The following is a 15,563-nucleotide window of genomic DNA, read 5'->3' as shown; positions in this document are numbered from 1 at the left end:
GAACCGACCCTGTATTCTCTTGACAAGCATCCACATTGATATACACCACGACAAAGATACACACTCCTGCGCCATCAAGCTGTTTGGGCCCCCTTCGGAGCATCAACTTCCTTCCGACTGTAGGGTTATGGGGATGCAGTGCTTTGCAGCCTGAGCAGTCTGTTCAGATTCCGTTCGATCTACACTAGTAGTCACATGCACTCCCTGTCGGATATCACCGCCAAGTATGTTTAGATCACGCTTTGAATAAGAGTGCAACCCAGATAGCTGTGCGAATAGCATGCCTTAGGGGGTTAACAGAAGCTTCGGCCTCTAAGCTTGATTATAAAAATAAGCAACCCAAGGGTTCGTTCTGGCATAATCAACTGGCTTATTGCTTTCGTCTCTTGTACTTACAAGCAGCCAACTTTCATGGTACCCTGACATACGCCTTTTCGCGACGGGGAAGCTAACTATTGCGACAGGGCCAGGGGCCAGAATGTATCATGACTATTTAATTACTAAAAGGGGGAGCCTATGCTTTGCCCACTCTTGTCATGAGTCTCTCTGTTTGACACCTCTTTCCATCCAATCACCTGTCGCCAATCTGCTCATCTTTACTCTTCTTGTACCCATCATATCTACCCCACGCTAGTCTGTGGTTCTATTCCCACATCCATGTCTATCCTTCATACCCAGGTCTTTCATAATCTAGTCATGGATAACAAGAGGCTCGGTATTCCAGATGCTCTCAGCGTACTCGTCAATGCAGCGATCACTGCTGAAGAAACCCATGCGGGAAACAGACGTGATTGTCTTCTTGATCCACTCCTCTTGGTTCTGGTACGCCTCGTCCACAAGCTTATGAGTCTCGTTGTAGCTGTGGAAATCGTCAGATACCAGGTAGTAGTCGCCATGGTCACGGACGGCTGCAACCAAAGCACTGAAGTCATGGACTGAGCCGAACGTGCCCTTCTCAATCTCGGCAAACACCTTTTGCAGATCTGGATCGATCTCGTGTGAGCCGTACTGGTGATTGTGGCGGAGGTCTTCGACATCCTCAGCAAGATTTCCAAATAGGAAGATGTTGTTCTCGCCAATCTCGCGGGTGATTTCAATCTAGGTATGGTTAGCAATGAGCTTGAAAAGAACTAGTATTTGCTTACGTTTGCACCATCACAAGTGCCGATAATGAGTCCACCGTTCAAGACAAATTTCATGTTGCTGGTACCAGACGCCCTGTTAAACATGTTAGTCGCTTTGTCCCTTCATCATGGTGAAATTGACTCACTCGGTACCGGCCGTGGAAATATGTTCGCTGAGGTCTGATGCAGGAGTGATGATCTCGGCCTTGCTGACGTTGTAATCAGGCAGGAAGATCACCTTGAGAAGGTCACCAATGTCCTCATCGTTGTTCACCACGGAGCCGACAGCGTTGACGAGATGAATAATCTGCTTCGCCATCCAATATCCCGGTGCAGCTTTGCCTCCGAATATGGAGACACGAGGGACAACCTTCTTGCGCTCTTCGGGGGTTAAAGACTTAAGGTAAAGGTATCTGTGGATAACGCCAAAGATGTTGAGCTGTTGACGCTTGTACTCGTGGATTCGCTTGACTTGGACATCGAATAAAGCGGAAGGGTTCACAGTGACACCCACGAGAGACTTGATGAGCTTAGCAAGTCGGACCTTGTTGGCGTACTTGATCTCCGACCATTCCTTTCGGAACTCTTTATCCTCAGCATACTTTTCGAGTTGGTTGAGATTTGTAAGATCCTTGAGGAAACCGTTGCCTCCAACCTTGGAAGCGATAAGCTCCGAAAGTCGAGGGTTGGCCTGGTGTAGCCAGCGGCGAGGAGTGATACCGTTGGTGACATTGATGAACTTGTCCGGACCATAAATTTCGACAAAATCTTTGAAGATGGTGGTCTTGATGAGATCTGAATGCAACTCCGCGACACCATTGACCTTGTGCGATCCAACAATCGCCAAGAAAGCCATGCGCACCATCTTCGTTTGAGACTCCTCAATGATAGACACTCTGCTCAAGATATCACGGTCGTTGGGGAAAGCCTTCTCGACTTTCTGGAGGAAGAACAGATTAATGTCGTAGATAATCTGCAGGTGACGGGGCAGGAGGTGCTGGATCAGACCAACAGGCCACTTCTCCAGAGCTTCAGGCAGAACAGTGTGGTTGGTGTAGCTGAACTAGAGATTTGTCAGAGAATGAAGGTACATAGTACAAAATACTTACAGTCTTGACAACGATATCCCAGGCCAAATCCCATTCGAGGTGCTCAATGTCGATGAGGATTCGCTGCAACTCAACAATAGCCAGCGTGGGGTGGGTGTCATTGAGCTGAATGGCCACTTGATCAGGAAATTCCCTCCAAGGACGGCTGGACTTCTTGAAGCGGCGGACGATATCGTACAGGGAGGCCGCCACCCAGAAGTATTGCTGCTTTAGACGAAGCTCCTTTCCACGGTCCAGGTTATCATTGGGGTATAGAACGGCGCTGATGGTCTCAGCCCGCTGTTGATCGGCAACCGAGCTTTCGTAATCACCATTGTTGAATTTCTGGAAGTCAAATTCTCCGCCAGAAGCTTTGCTGGACCAGAGTCTCAGGTTGTTTGTAGTGGGTGTGTCATAACCCGGGATAGGGACATCGTAGGCGACAGCCTGGACGATTTCACCACCTTCCCAAATGGCAACGGACTTACCGTTGGAATCTGTGGTCTTCCTAACATGACCAAAGAATTGAATCTGCTCCTGATCAGCTTCGGTTCGATGTTAACGGTGTACTCTGTAGCTTACATCAACAACGACGTCATGTCGAGGAAACTCCCAAGGATTGAAGTCAAGCCAGTAGTCAGGCACCTCAACTTGATATCCGTCTACTATTTCCTGCTTGAAAATACCATATCGATATCGTAGACCATAACCCCAGGCGGGGTAGTTGAGAGAGGCCAAACTATCGAGGAAGCAGGCAGCAAGTCGGCCTAGACCACCGTTACCCAGGGCGGCATCGTTTTCCTGAGTAATGATATCCTCAATTCGAAATCCGAGCTCGGAAAGACCAGCTAGATGCCAGTGTCAGTAGGGTAAAGGGGTTTTTCTAAGTACGGCTTTACTTACCCTTTGCGATATCCTTCTGGCCTACGTTAAGCATAGCATTGTCGAGAGCTCGACCCATCAAGAACTCCAAACTGAAGTAGTAAACACGCTTGGAATCGCGGTAGGTTTGTCTTTGCTGAGTCCTGTTCCAGTCGAGAATCAGGCGATCACGGAAGCGGGGTCGTTGGTGCAGGTAAAGCTGTAGTAGCTTGTTGGGTGCTCTGCTTCTATCGCGGAGGCTTGGGTCTCAATCAATGCAGAAACTTGGGTGTATTTTTGGTGGATTTGCTTGAATGTACAAGATCCTTTAATTTGATAATCGGCGAGCAGAGCTTCACAGTTGTCCGTCAAGCTGTTCGAATGCAGGGAGCTTGGGCGGATGGAGTCGACTGAAGAACTCGTTTAGCTGATGGGGATCCGGAGAAGACGGGGGTTTGGAGGGGCAGGAGAGCTCGGTGGAGCTAACAAAAGAGATATGGGGAGAAGAGAGGCAAGGGTGAAACGAAAGAAGATCAAGACAAGAGGAGTGGTGAGTACCAATTGCAAACTGATACTTGGGAACAAAGATAGGTAGGTAAGAGGTTACGAGAGGACGATGAGGTCGAGAGTGGAAGGGGAGGAGATAAAGAAGTAGACAGTCCTGATCATGAGAGACGGGAGCTGAGGGGAGCTTTGTTGAGCTTATAGGTAGTTCGGCAAGCGCGATGGTGGGAGGGAGCTTCCCGTCTCCTCCTCTTCCTCCTCCTCCTCCACGGGTTTGGTCCCACTCCATCTATTCATCATGACAACCAACTCCCCTCCTCATGGCAAGAAACGTTGTTGCTGCTTAAATTAGCGTGCAATAAGACAAACCTACATGGATTGATGCAGTGACCGGTAACAGTAGCTGCTTCTTCTAACTCATGTTGGGTCGCATCATGTCACCTTCACCACGGTTACCGGCCAATGTTGTCTCGCTGTTGAAGCTGCTCCCCTCTCAACCCAGCCGCATACCATCACGGGCTGGTCGGATTCCACGGCGTGACATGGCATGGTTCCCCCTCCCCCGCAGCAACGACTCTGTAACATGACGACATTGTCGACGCACACCTCCTTTTGTAGAACGATGCATTTGTTACTAAGAACCAAACCAATTGCTATCAGAATCTTTATAAGATTGTGGAAGGCACACAGAGTCAAGGCAGCGGGTAACGCAACTTGAATGGGTACATGTCAGGTTACCAACATACCCTGGACCTCTCATGTTCAAGCTTGGCTAGGAGACTCGATCATTCCAAGGATCTATCAGGCCGTGTTTACACAATATGCATCAATGGGTTTCCCCTCCCCCTCCATGTCAACCGACACGATCTAGACCGCTTCAACTCCATTGACGAAGCAACTTGAGCGCTTACAGTAGAACAGACCCGCACATATACACGGACAGCAGTGAAGCTCGCTTTGGTACAAGCTTCTTACACGACGGAGGGCGGGGCTGCAACAACGCCTGGCTCCCACCTCGATGAGCGGCCCCTTTTCAGGTTAAATCAAACGCAACTCTGTTGTAAGTATTGGTATCGCCCTGGGTTAAGAGCTATTCCTTGTCGTCCTTGCTAGAGGTAGCACTAAGTGACACACAACAAGACTTTAAAGACATGTCATCCACCCACCAGTTTAATTTGTTGGTCAGATAGCGTACGCGGCTCGCATCGCTTTACTATATCACTCAATTACTCTCCGTGTCAAGACACTTATATGAAAGAATAACACAGAAGGACTCAAATCTGGAAACAGCCTCCACACTCGATCGTCAATCCCCCAAGAAACCAGACTGCCGGGACAACAGGGTAGGTAAATGAGGTCAAATTGATAAGCCTGTAAGCAACCCCCTGACATGGCCCGAGTTTCCTTAGAGTATGGGGTGCGCATCGGCCCCGCGTTGGTATCACCGAGATGGGTCCCGTCAAACACCGCTTTGATGTGGACTTAATAAAGCGGGAAACTGAGAGCTGCTTCATGTTCAAGCATGTTCAGACTTGACGCATGCTGTCGCTGTGATATGTGCCGAGCACTTGTAGAGCTTCAATCTTAAACCACAGTCTCCCTACATGCCTGTCTACCTTAGTATTTATAGAGTAGCCTGGATACGAGTAAGCACACATCTCAACAGACCAGTTGTTCTCCATCTCTACCAAAGTCCTAGGAAAACGTCAACTTCTCAAATTCTAGCATCTGAATCATAATGAACCTGGCGATCTCGCCTCCTTTTCAGGCAGTCATGATGGATGTAGTTCATGAGAGTTGGCCCTTGTTCACTAGCTCGACGATCGTCTCATAGCTTGAGGTCAAAGCTCCAAGCCACATTCAACCCCTCTCATTCAACTCCAAATCGAGCTTGGTACGTACACAATAACAACTCTCAACAGTTCCATACATTTGATTCTTGGATAAGACATGTCATAAAATTCTTTGCTTACTCACAAGCTTAAAGAATATCTATATACTGATGTATCATCGTATTACTGATCCTCTTAAAAACAATACACCTGACAAACTGTAAAGTCAGGCCTCGAGCCAACAAGCCATATACCGATAGTTCAAAGGCTCGTTAACTGTCCTTTAACCATCACATCATTCGTTCCCAAGACGAAACATCGCTCTGTCATTGATTTGATAAGTCCTTCGGTCTCTTCTGCCATTACATATCCTATACAGCAGGCTATCAATATCGAACCTGTACCCAGAGTATCGTCAATTCGCCTCGCTCGGGTCGAGAAGAACAAAAAAAACTACATATGTAGGAGTTGAAGCCATCCATTAGCATGCCAGCCTAGACCTCTTCCTATGACGTTCCCAGCCAGCTCCAGAAACACCACTCTCCCTAGAAACAAAAACCATGCGCCTGCTTCTTTCCATCTCTAAGCTCGGTTGAAGCCATCGGAACGTAACCAGTGTCATGCCTGCGCCTGTCCCACGTCGCACGATTTCTTCCCAACCCAAAGTAACCATGACATTTCGCCAAGAAGCGTCGCAATCGAAATGCCGTCCGCTTCGTAATTCCCGTCTGTTTCGTCTCGTGCAAGGCCCTAGCCTTAATCCAACGAACCCCACCCAAAAATAAAATAAAATATGAGCTCCTGCAAGGTCTAGTCGCTCCAAAGCCCGTAAAGCAGAACATATGTCAGGCCAGGATATGAAGGCCGTAAATCAACACCGTGTCGAATGTGCTCTTGTCGAAAGGGTTTCGTCGATGTTTTTCGACCAGTGTACGTGTCTTGAATAGTCGCAATTCGTCGGAGAGAGGGATTAGAGTAAACTCCACTCGTAGCTGATGGAGCCATCGTAGAGAAATGTTTGGAGTATAATCGTCGCGTCGAATAAGAGAAGAAAGCAAGGATCGTATAAATCGGGGCCGTCCTTCGGCCTGTTACCCAAACTCCAAAAATGCTCTCGACGCCAGTCAACAGTTTCCCATAACCTAACATCGTGGTTGTAAAAAAAAAAAAAGAAAGAAAAAAGCAGCGTTCCACTATCACAGAATGCCAGAGTCCTTAAGCGCGTTATTCAAGATAGTCTCCTTGACTGCTGCGAAAACCAGTCGGATGTTTGATGTGTCTGTTGCTTGCGTCAAACTGTTCTGCGTTAGAATCTCGTAGAGCTCATCATGTCTGCACGGGAAAGAACTCACTGAGGATACAAGTTTAAGTGTGCTCGGTTGACCTGGTTGAACCGCCAGAGTAGGTATTTGGCTGCCTTGTTGACATCGTTTCCACCTGAGTAATCTGGAAAGTAATTGCCCAGTGGTGACCGGCTCAGCTTTTGCTTGAAGATATCGACCTTGTTGAGGAACAAAATGATACTGGTGCGCATGAACCACCTTGAGTTGACTACTGAGTCGAAAAGCAGTAAACTCTCCATCATTCGGTTCTGATCTTGATGTTAGACAACTCTTACGAGCCACTGCTGCAAAGTCACAACTTACCTGACTGCTCTCCTCGAGTAAGACTTGATCGTATTCACTCAGGGCAACGCAGAATATAATGGATGTTACGTTCTCGAAGCAGTGTATCCACTTCTTCCTCTCGCTTCGCTGACCACCGACGTCGAACATACTATGATAACGTCAGTAAGAGTATGCGCACGATGTGAAATATGGGTCATCTTACTGGATACTTAATTGGCCCATCTGAAATCTTGTTTCATAAATACCTGTTGTCTTCGTTCGCGCCCGGAGCACATCCATTTCGTTGGGCAGATAGTCGGTTGCTACTATTCGCATTGCTTCTTGGAAGAAACTAAATCGAGATTAGTCAGGCGTGAATCGTGTCAAGCGGCAATGTGTTGCACATACTATTCTGCCGAGTCCATAAGATAAAACTCGGTCTGATGCTCCATCAACAGATCCTTCGCTGGATCATTCCACAAGGCTTGTACGGCCGCACCGACTTTTGCATCAATGTGTGCCTGGGGACCGGACTCTGCTTGATATTCCAGAAGAAATTCCGCATGCGCCTTGTTCTCTTCATTTTGAGGTTCGATGTCAAACTGCTGCATGGCCATAATAACTGCCTTGGCGCACTCGACAAGATTCTTGAAAACAGTTGGCCGATAGTTGAACAGCTCATCTTCCGAATAACCCTTGAGGTGAATGATTTTCATCTGTTTGACAATTGTCGACTTGCCGCTCTCTCCGGAACCTGACACTTTTGTTAATCATCAAGGCTTGACGTGAGCAATTCAGCTGCCGCCAAAGCACCCTTACCTAATAGCAAGATTTTGCATTCTTTCCGTAATCGTTTTGAGTCTTCCTCAAGGATCTTATCGATAGCCTGACTCTTTTTCTTCTGGTCCACCTCCTCATTGCTCGAGCTCATGCACGCGCCCATCTTGAGAATTAGAAAAAAGCGGCCTGGACGAGGCCCTTCGGTTTTGGTGGAAAATGTTTCTTCACTGCAGGTTTCAATTCGTGGTATTCGGCTACAATGCGTCCTTTAAGGGTGCATGACGGTCGCAACGGTTTGCGAAAGTAGGCGGTGTCGAATACTGTGGGGGTGTCGGCTGAGCGTACGAATTGAAGGGTTTTTGTAATTCGACTCTTGGTCTGTCGTCGCGATTTTATATTTGAGGGTTGAGCGTGATGATGAATAGCGGTGGCAGAGAGTTGGCGATAGATATGATAACCAGGTACCGCGTTCAGTAAGGGTGGACAGGAGACCGGGGAGATCGGATCGTGTCGGGTGAGCTATCGTAAACAAGACTCGAAGCTTCGGAAAGGCACCCTCAAGATGGTTTGCTGGATAGACGACCGAGGCCGAAGGGTGGGAAAAGATGGAGAGAAGTCGGACGAGATACGTTTGATCAACGTCAAGGCTAGAAGGGGAATGTTTGTCGGTGGGCAAGCGAAAGAAAGAGATGGATGGCTGGACGGCTGGATGGATGGACCTTGTCGCTCCAGATTGTCGGCCGTAACCAGCTAAGGACGGTGCTGGGGAGCTTCGTGGAGGCAGGGCGAGCGGGCGTGACTAAAGGTACAAAGGCACCAGGGAGCCTCGACGATGACGAGACAAAGTCGGCGGATGGCAGCGCCAATTGGCGAGAGAACTGACAGTGGAGAAGTTACCGGGGGCAGGGGTGTGTGAGCCAGCGCGAACCAGTCAGCAAGCGGGCGAAGGCGAGAATTTGAAGGGAGCCTAGAGCCTAGGAGCTTTGGGGGGGTCAAGTTGAAATGTGTTGATGAATCTGGCCTGGTTGAAGGGGCGTCTGTAGCCCAAGTAACTAGCAGATGGACTAATTGGAGCGAGGTGTGCGAATCAACGTGCTCACAACCGGATATCGTTGGTTACAAAGAGACCTCGACCGTTCGTGGCAGAGTTGAATTACGGAGCCTTTGGGGGGCCTGGTTTGTAGCGATCTCAAAAAGGTAGCGCAAGCGGAAGGAAGCAATGTCAAGTAGCGGAACCTTGTCTGTCTCACTCGACTTTGAAGTGAGTGAACTGTAGTGCTTGCTTGGCTAAAGACGCACAGCTGCAGAGATGATGGTTGGGATTGGATGACGGAAAGAGACGGGTTATGTCCCATCCTACTATGTACATGGAACGAAGCAATGGATGGGATGCTACCAAAGTGAGATGAAGATATCTAAGATTGGACAAGTGGAAGTGAGAAACTAAAACTGGTGCCTGCCTACCTCCTTCCTTTCAAATCCGATTCAAGCAGGAGGTACTCTGTAGACATGGTTGGACTGTCTCACTGTACCAAACTTACGGTGGGCTCTCTCAGCTGTAATACAAGGGGTCGCATTTCAACGCTATTCTACGCCGAATTGAAATTCTCATTCCCGTTGCGGATATATCAGCAATGTTTACCATTGTTATTTTTTTACAGCAGTGGACAGACGCAACCTGCTTATTATTATCTTCTGGTCATCTCAGTTCATTTGGTTCTGTGTGCACTCACACAGACACACAGGCTTATAGGTCCTTGACAGCTCCTCGAAACGTGAGCAGCGCCACTTTTCAGCTTTGCGCTTTGAGACACAAAAGACAACACGACCACCTGTCGAAAGAAGCATTGTCAGTTACTAATAATATGTCCAGTGCAGAAGAATTGTGAACCATTCCCGTTGTCTTACAGTTCCGGACCAGAAGAGTGTGGACCGACCGGGAAGATGGGATTGTCCGTCCTTCAAAACAGGAGGTAAACCAAACCACCTTGAATGTTTTGACGACCATCAAAAAGAAGCACTTGACGGGTTGCAAATGGGCTACTACCTCCAGTGTAGTCTCTCCCTTTTACAATGGGTGAGTACGCTCAGGGAAAAAAGCTTACTTTTGGCCTTGGACATTGGACGTTATTACCATCCGTCCCTTCTCTCCTGGCTCAATTTGCGCTTGACACGTCCCCCCACCACGATTAATCACCGATATGTTCCTCAAGCGTACGAACACTTATGTACGAGTTAGCGCTCCTTCAGCTGTTGGACAATTCATCATGTACTGATCGGCGTGCCAAAATCGCATTCGCCGGTCAGTGTCTCAAACCCATCCGCTGTGGCTTGACCATAGCCACGCTTCTGCTACACGTTGTCTATTGTCAATCGCAATGGAAAGTCTGTAGACCAAGTCTTTGTTGAAGGTATCCAGAGTGTCTTGATCAGTCCTCATTGAAGTTAAAATCCAATGGGCGGGGCTGGTGGAGAGAAACCTGATGGATGTTTTGCCGCCCGCACACGGCAGCCCTCTGGTAGCGGAGCGGAGCTCAACTTCTTCAATTGACTCCCCTGCATGTACCGCGCATCCCCATGTTTCCAAGTTGCCTTAGTTGGTATCGACTCCCAATCTGTGGTGGGCTCGTCGCTGAGGGCGCTGCCCGTAGCGCCGTGAGATCTCTTACACATATGGCAATGTTGGAACTATTTACCCGCATTCCTTCTTCGCAGAGTTTAGTAGTCAAATGGCGCTGAAAAAGCGTTGACTGAATGAGTGTGAAAAATGTTTCTCTTACTTGGGTATGAGTCCCACCAAGAAGCATTACATATGTACTGACAATCAATCGTACGCCTTACGGACTTTCGGATTGCTGAACCGATCAAGAACAACAACAACCTACGCACAGTACCTTAATAATGCCTGGCCTGTTGATTGAATTTTAACCAGGGGTTTCGCCGGGGTACCTGGAAACTAAGTGGAGCTAGCACGGCAAACCTTGTCTACACACATTATTGCATATAATTATCCATCTATTTTGTTCCCCTCTACCATGCTGCATTGATGTTTGCGTACAGAAACGTCGTGCAGGTCCCTCAATGTTTCCTATTTCCCTCACCGATGCACCGGTCTTATTGGGGATCTGTATTTGGGTAATGACCTGCAATGCTGTTCTTTCGTCCCAGCTTACAAAAACGCCATTATTAACAGTTGGTATTCCCGATTCAGAGAAACAAGTGCTTTTTGACTTGAAACACAACACCAGCTGCGCTCTCTACCTACGTGGGCATCCTTGCTTTTTTGTAATTAACTTTTTCTTGCTTTTTTCTTCAATCTTTCCAGGTTATCGATACGATACACGGCATATGGTCCCCGACAAGGCTTTTAAATGCTTCGCATCTGAGAGGACATGGACGGATATACTCAGACTCCATCCATAATGGAAGCTACCTGTATCCGGATTATTCAGCCTCTATCTCTGCTCGGGAGACAGCAGATGTGAAAATAAAATGGAGAGGGGATATTGTGCTTAATTGATTTAGTGCGACAACAGGTCCATGCCACGAGGTGATGATGATTGTAGGTTGGTGGGTGTTGGTCTGCCATGTTTCTCGAGTCTTCAAAGAGCCTCATAGCTCTCCTGCTTGTCTCCAATTGGTTCAACGACTTGCGAGATGCATGTTGGTTGCCTCGAACTTGGCCGTGCCTTTGTTTTGAGTTTTGATTGTTGACCTCTTTGTTCCGCAAACGTGGGCTCCGAGCGTTACCAGTGACATCTTGTGACTGTTTTACAGCTTATTCGCCGACGAGTGATAACTTGCGTGCAATCATGTCATAGCGATGTATGCTTACATTGTAACAGGCTGACCAAAGCTGAAGCTCAACCTTTTATTGCGTCTGCTGAGGAGGCGATGATATGTAAGACACGTCGACTTACATTTTAGACATGGGCGAGTCTGACCAATGACATCTCATTATGGGAACGCAGAATACCTCAAGACCCAGGCATTGGGTGTCATGTAATGTCACAGAAGGTACTCTTCAAAGATGAGTGCACCTTGATAATTGAAGTGCATATAGGTTGCTGTTATTCCATGGGATATTGCTATGAGACTATAAATACAATTAATTTGCGGATTAGTAGTAGTTGTCTTTGGGAGGTATCCAGTTGCAGTCAGAATTATGGTTTGCTTAAATATGACGACGAGTTGACGAAGGCGGAGAGATGTCTGATTTACGCACTACATTGGCAGATTTAATTTACTTAGCGATTATCTACTACCTACTAAGTTCATATCCACGTAGGTAAAGTCTAGCGAGGTGGTATTATCCGTACGGCACTTTATTAAAGCTTTGATCCTGTATACTGGGGACGTGCTTCCATGTTAATTACCTGTAAGGTAGTAGTGATTTCATTGACCCCTCAGAGCACACCACCTACTTCTTCCTCTGTGGTGATACTTACCTTACTTAGTACTGCACTGTACTAAGGGATCTACTTGGCTTTGGTTTTTTCCTGTTCCAACCTCTTTTTGTTCTTGTCTCTCCCTCTCCCTCCCTAAAGTGATCCACCTCAATCAATTTCATCTGGGTAACGATACCTACTTGTCATCGACATCACTATATCTCGACGGAAATCACATAGAAGGGAAGCTCTGGCCACCTGCGACCGTTATGCGACGTTGAACTTTCATCGACACGTGCATCTTCTGTCTTCACAACTTCGTACTACAATCTCCTTGACCGCCTTACACTGTCTCGACGGTTTCAAAAGAACGCTACTTGGCCAGCAGACACCCAGCTGCTCTCGAGAACTGGGCGCCTCGTCGTCCAACACACCATCACCCTCGCCAAGCCAAGCATTCGATAACGATAGAACAAGAGACACAGACGACTTATCGCCAGGAAATCTTTGGGGCAAATATATTTATGGCTGACTTGTAGCACATTGCCCCCTGAAGACAAACAAAAGAAGAACGATCAGTACAATGAGCTCCGACGAATCTCCTCCTGTCGAATCCCCTATCGGTCTTGGCGCGCCGCCGCCCGAGTCCAACGACGACCTCAAATCCATCCTGTCGCCTATCCTACCCTCTTCGCCCGCACCTTTCAACAGAGCCGACTTCATACCACTCGTCACCGTTGTCGGATTCCATCATGCCAGAGGCCCCGAAGTCGAGAATTGGTTTGGAGCCCAGGAGGGGACCGATCCAGCGGCCGACTATGGCTGGTCTTTGCTACCTTTTATGGCTTTGAGCGATGGTGCGCACGCGTGAGTCCGCCCTATTGACTACAGTCGGCTCACCTACTTGGGACGGCGATGCTTTGTTTTTAACGGTGCTGAGATCATTGGGTAGATCGGAAGAGGACTTCTCTTACTTTACGCTTCTTCGCCCAGAGACAGAAACGAAGCCCGCTACGTCACTCTTTGGAATATCATGTACTCGACAACTCGACTCAACCCAACTCATCAACCGCCCTGCCGACGTTACACGTTCTACGGTCCAAAAGGCTGTTGTGGTTATTGCCGACAGCCCTCAGTTCTTTGGCATGCTTCGTGAGCGCCTGAGTATTGTGACGCAGGCTTGGTTTGCTCAGCGCGAGTTTACCGATGTTGAGATCCTCCGCAGGTTTCAGGAGAGCCTGGCAGATGAGAAGATGAAGGGCGTGCTGAATGACCAGGTAGACCGAGACCAATATCTCGGTATGAGTCTTCGCGAGTTGATCCATGAGTACAAATGGCAAACATTAGTTCTCCTGAAGTGCTGTCTTCTTCAGCCCAAGGTAAGAGTTGCCTTTCTGCCCCTTGAAATGTTTGATACTGACTGAATTGGTTAGATGCTTTTCTTTGGCTCGAGATGTGATAAGTTGTGCATGATGCAATTTTCTCTTTTGTCCCTTATACCCGGCCTCATTCGCAACCTGCAAGATAGTGCAGACCCTGAACTCAACAGTTATGAGACGAGCCTATCAAAGCCTACCAGTTTGCGGACTAGTGATCGCAACTCTTTGCTATGCTACATGGGCCTTCCTCTTCAGATATTTGGCAAGGTAAGTTTTGGCGCACCAACTCGTGTCTGACAGCAATTGACATGGAAGCAGGGAAGCTTATTTGGGCCTTACACCCCCTTGCAGCAACTCGATATTCTTGCCGATTTTGGCACAAAGTCCTACATCGTCGGCAGCACAAACTCTCTTCTGCTCCAGCAGAAAGACCGCTATAGTGATATTCTCATTAACTTGGATGAGGAATCAGTTGTCATCAACTCACAACAGCTCAGAACCGCTCTCACCCTCACAGCTGCGGACCGAAGGTGGATAGATTATCTGACCCATGAGATTAACGAGACATGGGACGATGCCAATCCCAACAGGCCCAAGACGCTAAAGTACGTCGGCAGTGAGGAGTTTATTAGGCTACAGTTTGAGGAGTACATTCTTGCACTAATCTCCTCTGTGAAATATCACAACTACCTCACTTCCAACCCAAATAACCCCAAGGCAATTCTTCCTGAGGTCGAGGGTGACCCTGTTGCCGACTTCGGCTATGAGTGGGTAGAGGCTTGGAAGCGAACCGAGAACTATCGTATGTGGAACTCACACACTGATTCTCATCTGTTTGACATTGTCGACCCTCGGCATCCTTGCGCGGGCGGTCTCAACATCGAGGATGTGCAACGCCGTATTGCAGAACAAGTAAAAGAGCTACATCTAGACGAGCGCTTTGCCCAAGGCCGAGAAGTCCTTGGTAGGAATCTCGCCGCTGGTCGAGAAAAGGCTTCATTTGTCCTCAACAAACTTTATGCTGATATGGAAGCTCTACGAGAAGCCCAAAGACGCCGTGCCGAGGAAGCGCGAGCAGCGTCTCCGCCAGATGCATCCGGCCAGTCTACTGGCTCCGATGCATCTAGAGCCGGGCAGACGGGGCAATCAGCCGGTGCACGAGCGGGAGCTTACATCGGTAGTTGGGCCGCTTGGGCTGGCGAGAAGCGTCGAACAAGTGGCTGGGGAGGCGGCTGGGGTCGCAAAGCAAACACCAAGCCCGACAAGTCAGCCGATAACTCTACATCAAGCAGTCCAATCGATAGAGATTACCAGATGATTAGCGCTCCCATGTCCCGAGGGGGGAGCTCGGATGAGCCGGGCCCAAGAACACAAAGAGGTGCAAGCTTCAGCGAGAGCATACTCTCAGGGGTCAGCGAGCCGAATAGCCGACCAACTTCAGGAACCAACAAGCCTTTGCCTGGCCCACCAGTACCCAAAAAGGAGGACGACGGGTTTCAGACAGAGGGAGTTGTTGGTTCAAAGGACAAATTGGCTGGCGCAAGCACTCATCCTGACGGAAACGGTGCAGCGGCGAAGGATTGACAAACCAATATAGGCTGACTATACGAGACGACCGCACCATGAGATATAGGATATGATAACACAAACCGAAGTGTAACATTTCTTTTAGCGAAAACCATACACGTATATATGAATATATGTGGCATTTAGTATAGCTCGCCAGAATATATAATTTATACTCGATCAAGTCACAGCAAATCACCCTAAACAAGTATTAGAACGGCTAAACTGTGTCCGACTTTGCATAGACGCCTCTTGTTTTCAAGTGTATTTGAGACGTTTCTTTCTTTCTTCGCTGCAGCTCATTCTAGAACCCTTTTATAACTATATCCGCACCTTCATCGATACCAATGACCCAGTCCCCCGTCTCTGGGGCAATATCTCTCTTCCAAACGATGACAGAGACCCAAAAACATGTAGAACGAACACCAGGACAA

General features: G+C 48.2%; 3 protein-coding genes across 3 annotated transcripts; 1 reads left to right on the top strand and 2 right to left on the bottom strand.

The window, feature by feature from the left end:
* Positions 1-626: 626 nt before the first annotated feature.
* On the bottom strand, positions 627-3,173 carry FGSG_09613 (glycogen phosphorylase; the record flags this gene model as incomplete). The annotated part of the gene is made up of 6 exons (XM_011329793.1): positions 627-1,098; positions 1,146-1,218; positions 1,271-2,187; positions 2,234-2,749; positions 2,795-3,060; positions 3,116-3,173. The coding sequence occupies 6 exons, from the start codon at positions 3,171-3,173 to the stop codon at positions 691-693; spliced, it is 2,238 nt and encodes a 745-aa protein (XP_011328095.1). The 3' UTR covers positions 627-690.
* Positions 3,174-6,605: 3,432 nt separating this feature from the next.
* FGSG_09614 (guanine nucleotide-binding protein alpha-3 subunit) lies at positions 6,606-7,959 on the bottom strand (the record flags this gene model as incomplete). Its single annotated transcript, XM_011329792.1, has 6 exons — positions 6,606-6,705; positions 6,762-7,000; positions 7,056-7,185; positions 7,240-7,368; positions 7,425-7,770; positions 7,836-7,959. The coding sequence occupies 6 exons, from the start codon at positions 7,957-7,959 to the stop codon at positions 6,606-6,608; spliced, it is 1,068 nt and encodes a 355-aa protein (XP_011328094.1).
* Positions 7,960-12,767: 4,808 nt separating this feature from the next.
* FGSG_09615 (uncharacterized protein) lies at positions 12,768-15,147 on the top strand (the record flags this gene model as incomplete). Its single annotated transcript, XM_011329791.1, has 4 exons — positions 12,768-13,051; positions 13,137-13,563; positions 13,618-13,830; positions 13,864-15,147. The coding sequence occupies 4 exons, from the start codon at positions 12,768-12,770 to the stop codon at positions 15,145-15,147; spliced, it is 2,208 nt and encodes a 735-aa protein (XP_011328093.1).
* Between the last annotated feature and the right edge of the window lie 416 nt (positions 15,148-15,563).

This window comes from Fusarium graminearum, chromosome 4 (genome assembly GCF_000240135.3).
Source record: "Fusarium graminearum PH-1 chromosome 4, whole genome shotgun sequence".
NCBI lineage: Eukaryota > Fungi > Ascomycota > Sordariomycetes > Hypocreales > Nectriaceae > Fusarium > Fusarium graminearum.
Note: the sequence above shows the minus strand (reverse complement) of the source record. Positions and strands in the feature narration are given on the sequence as shown.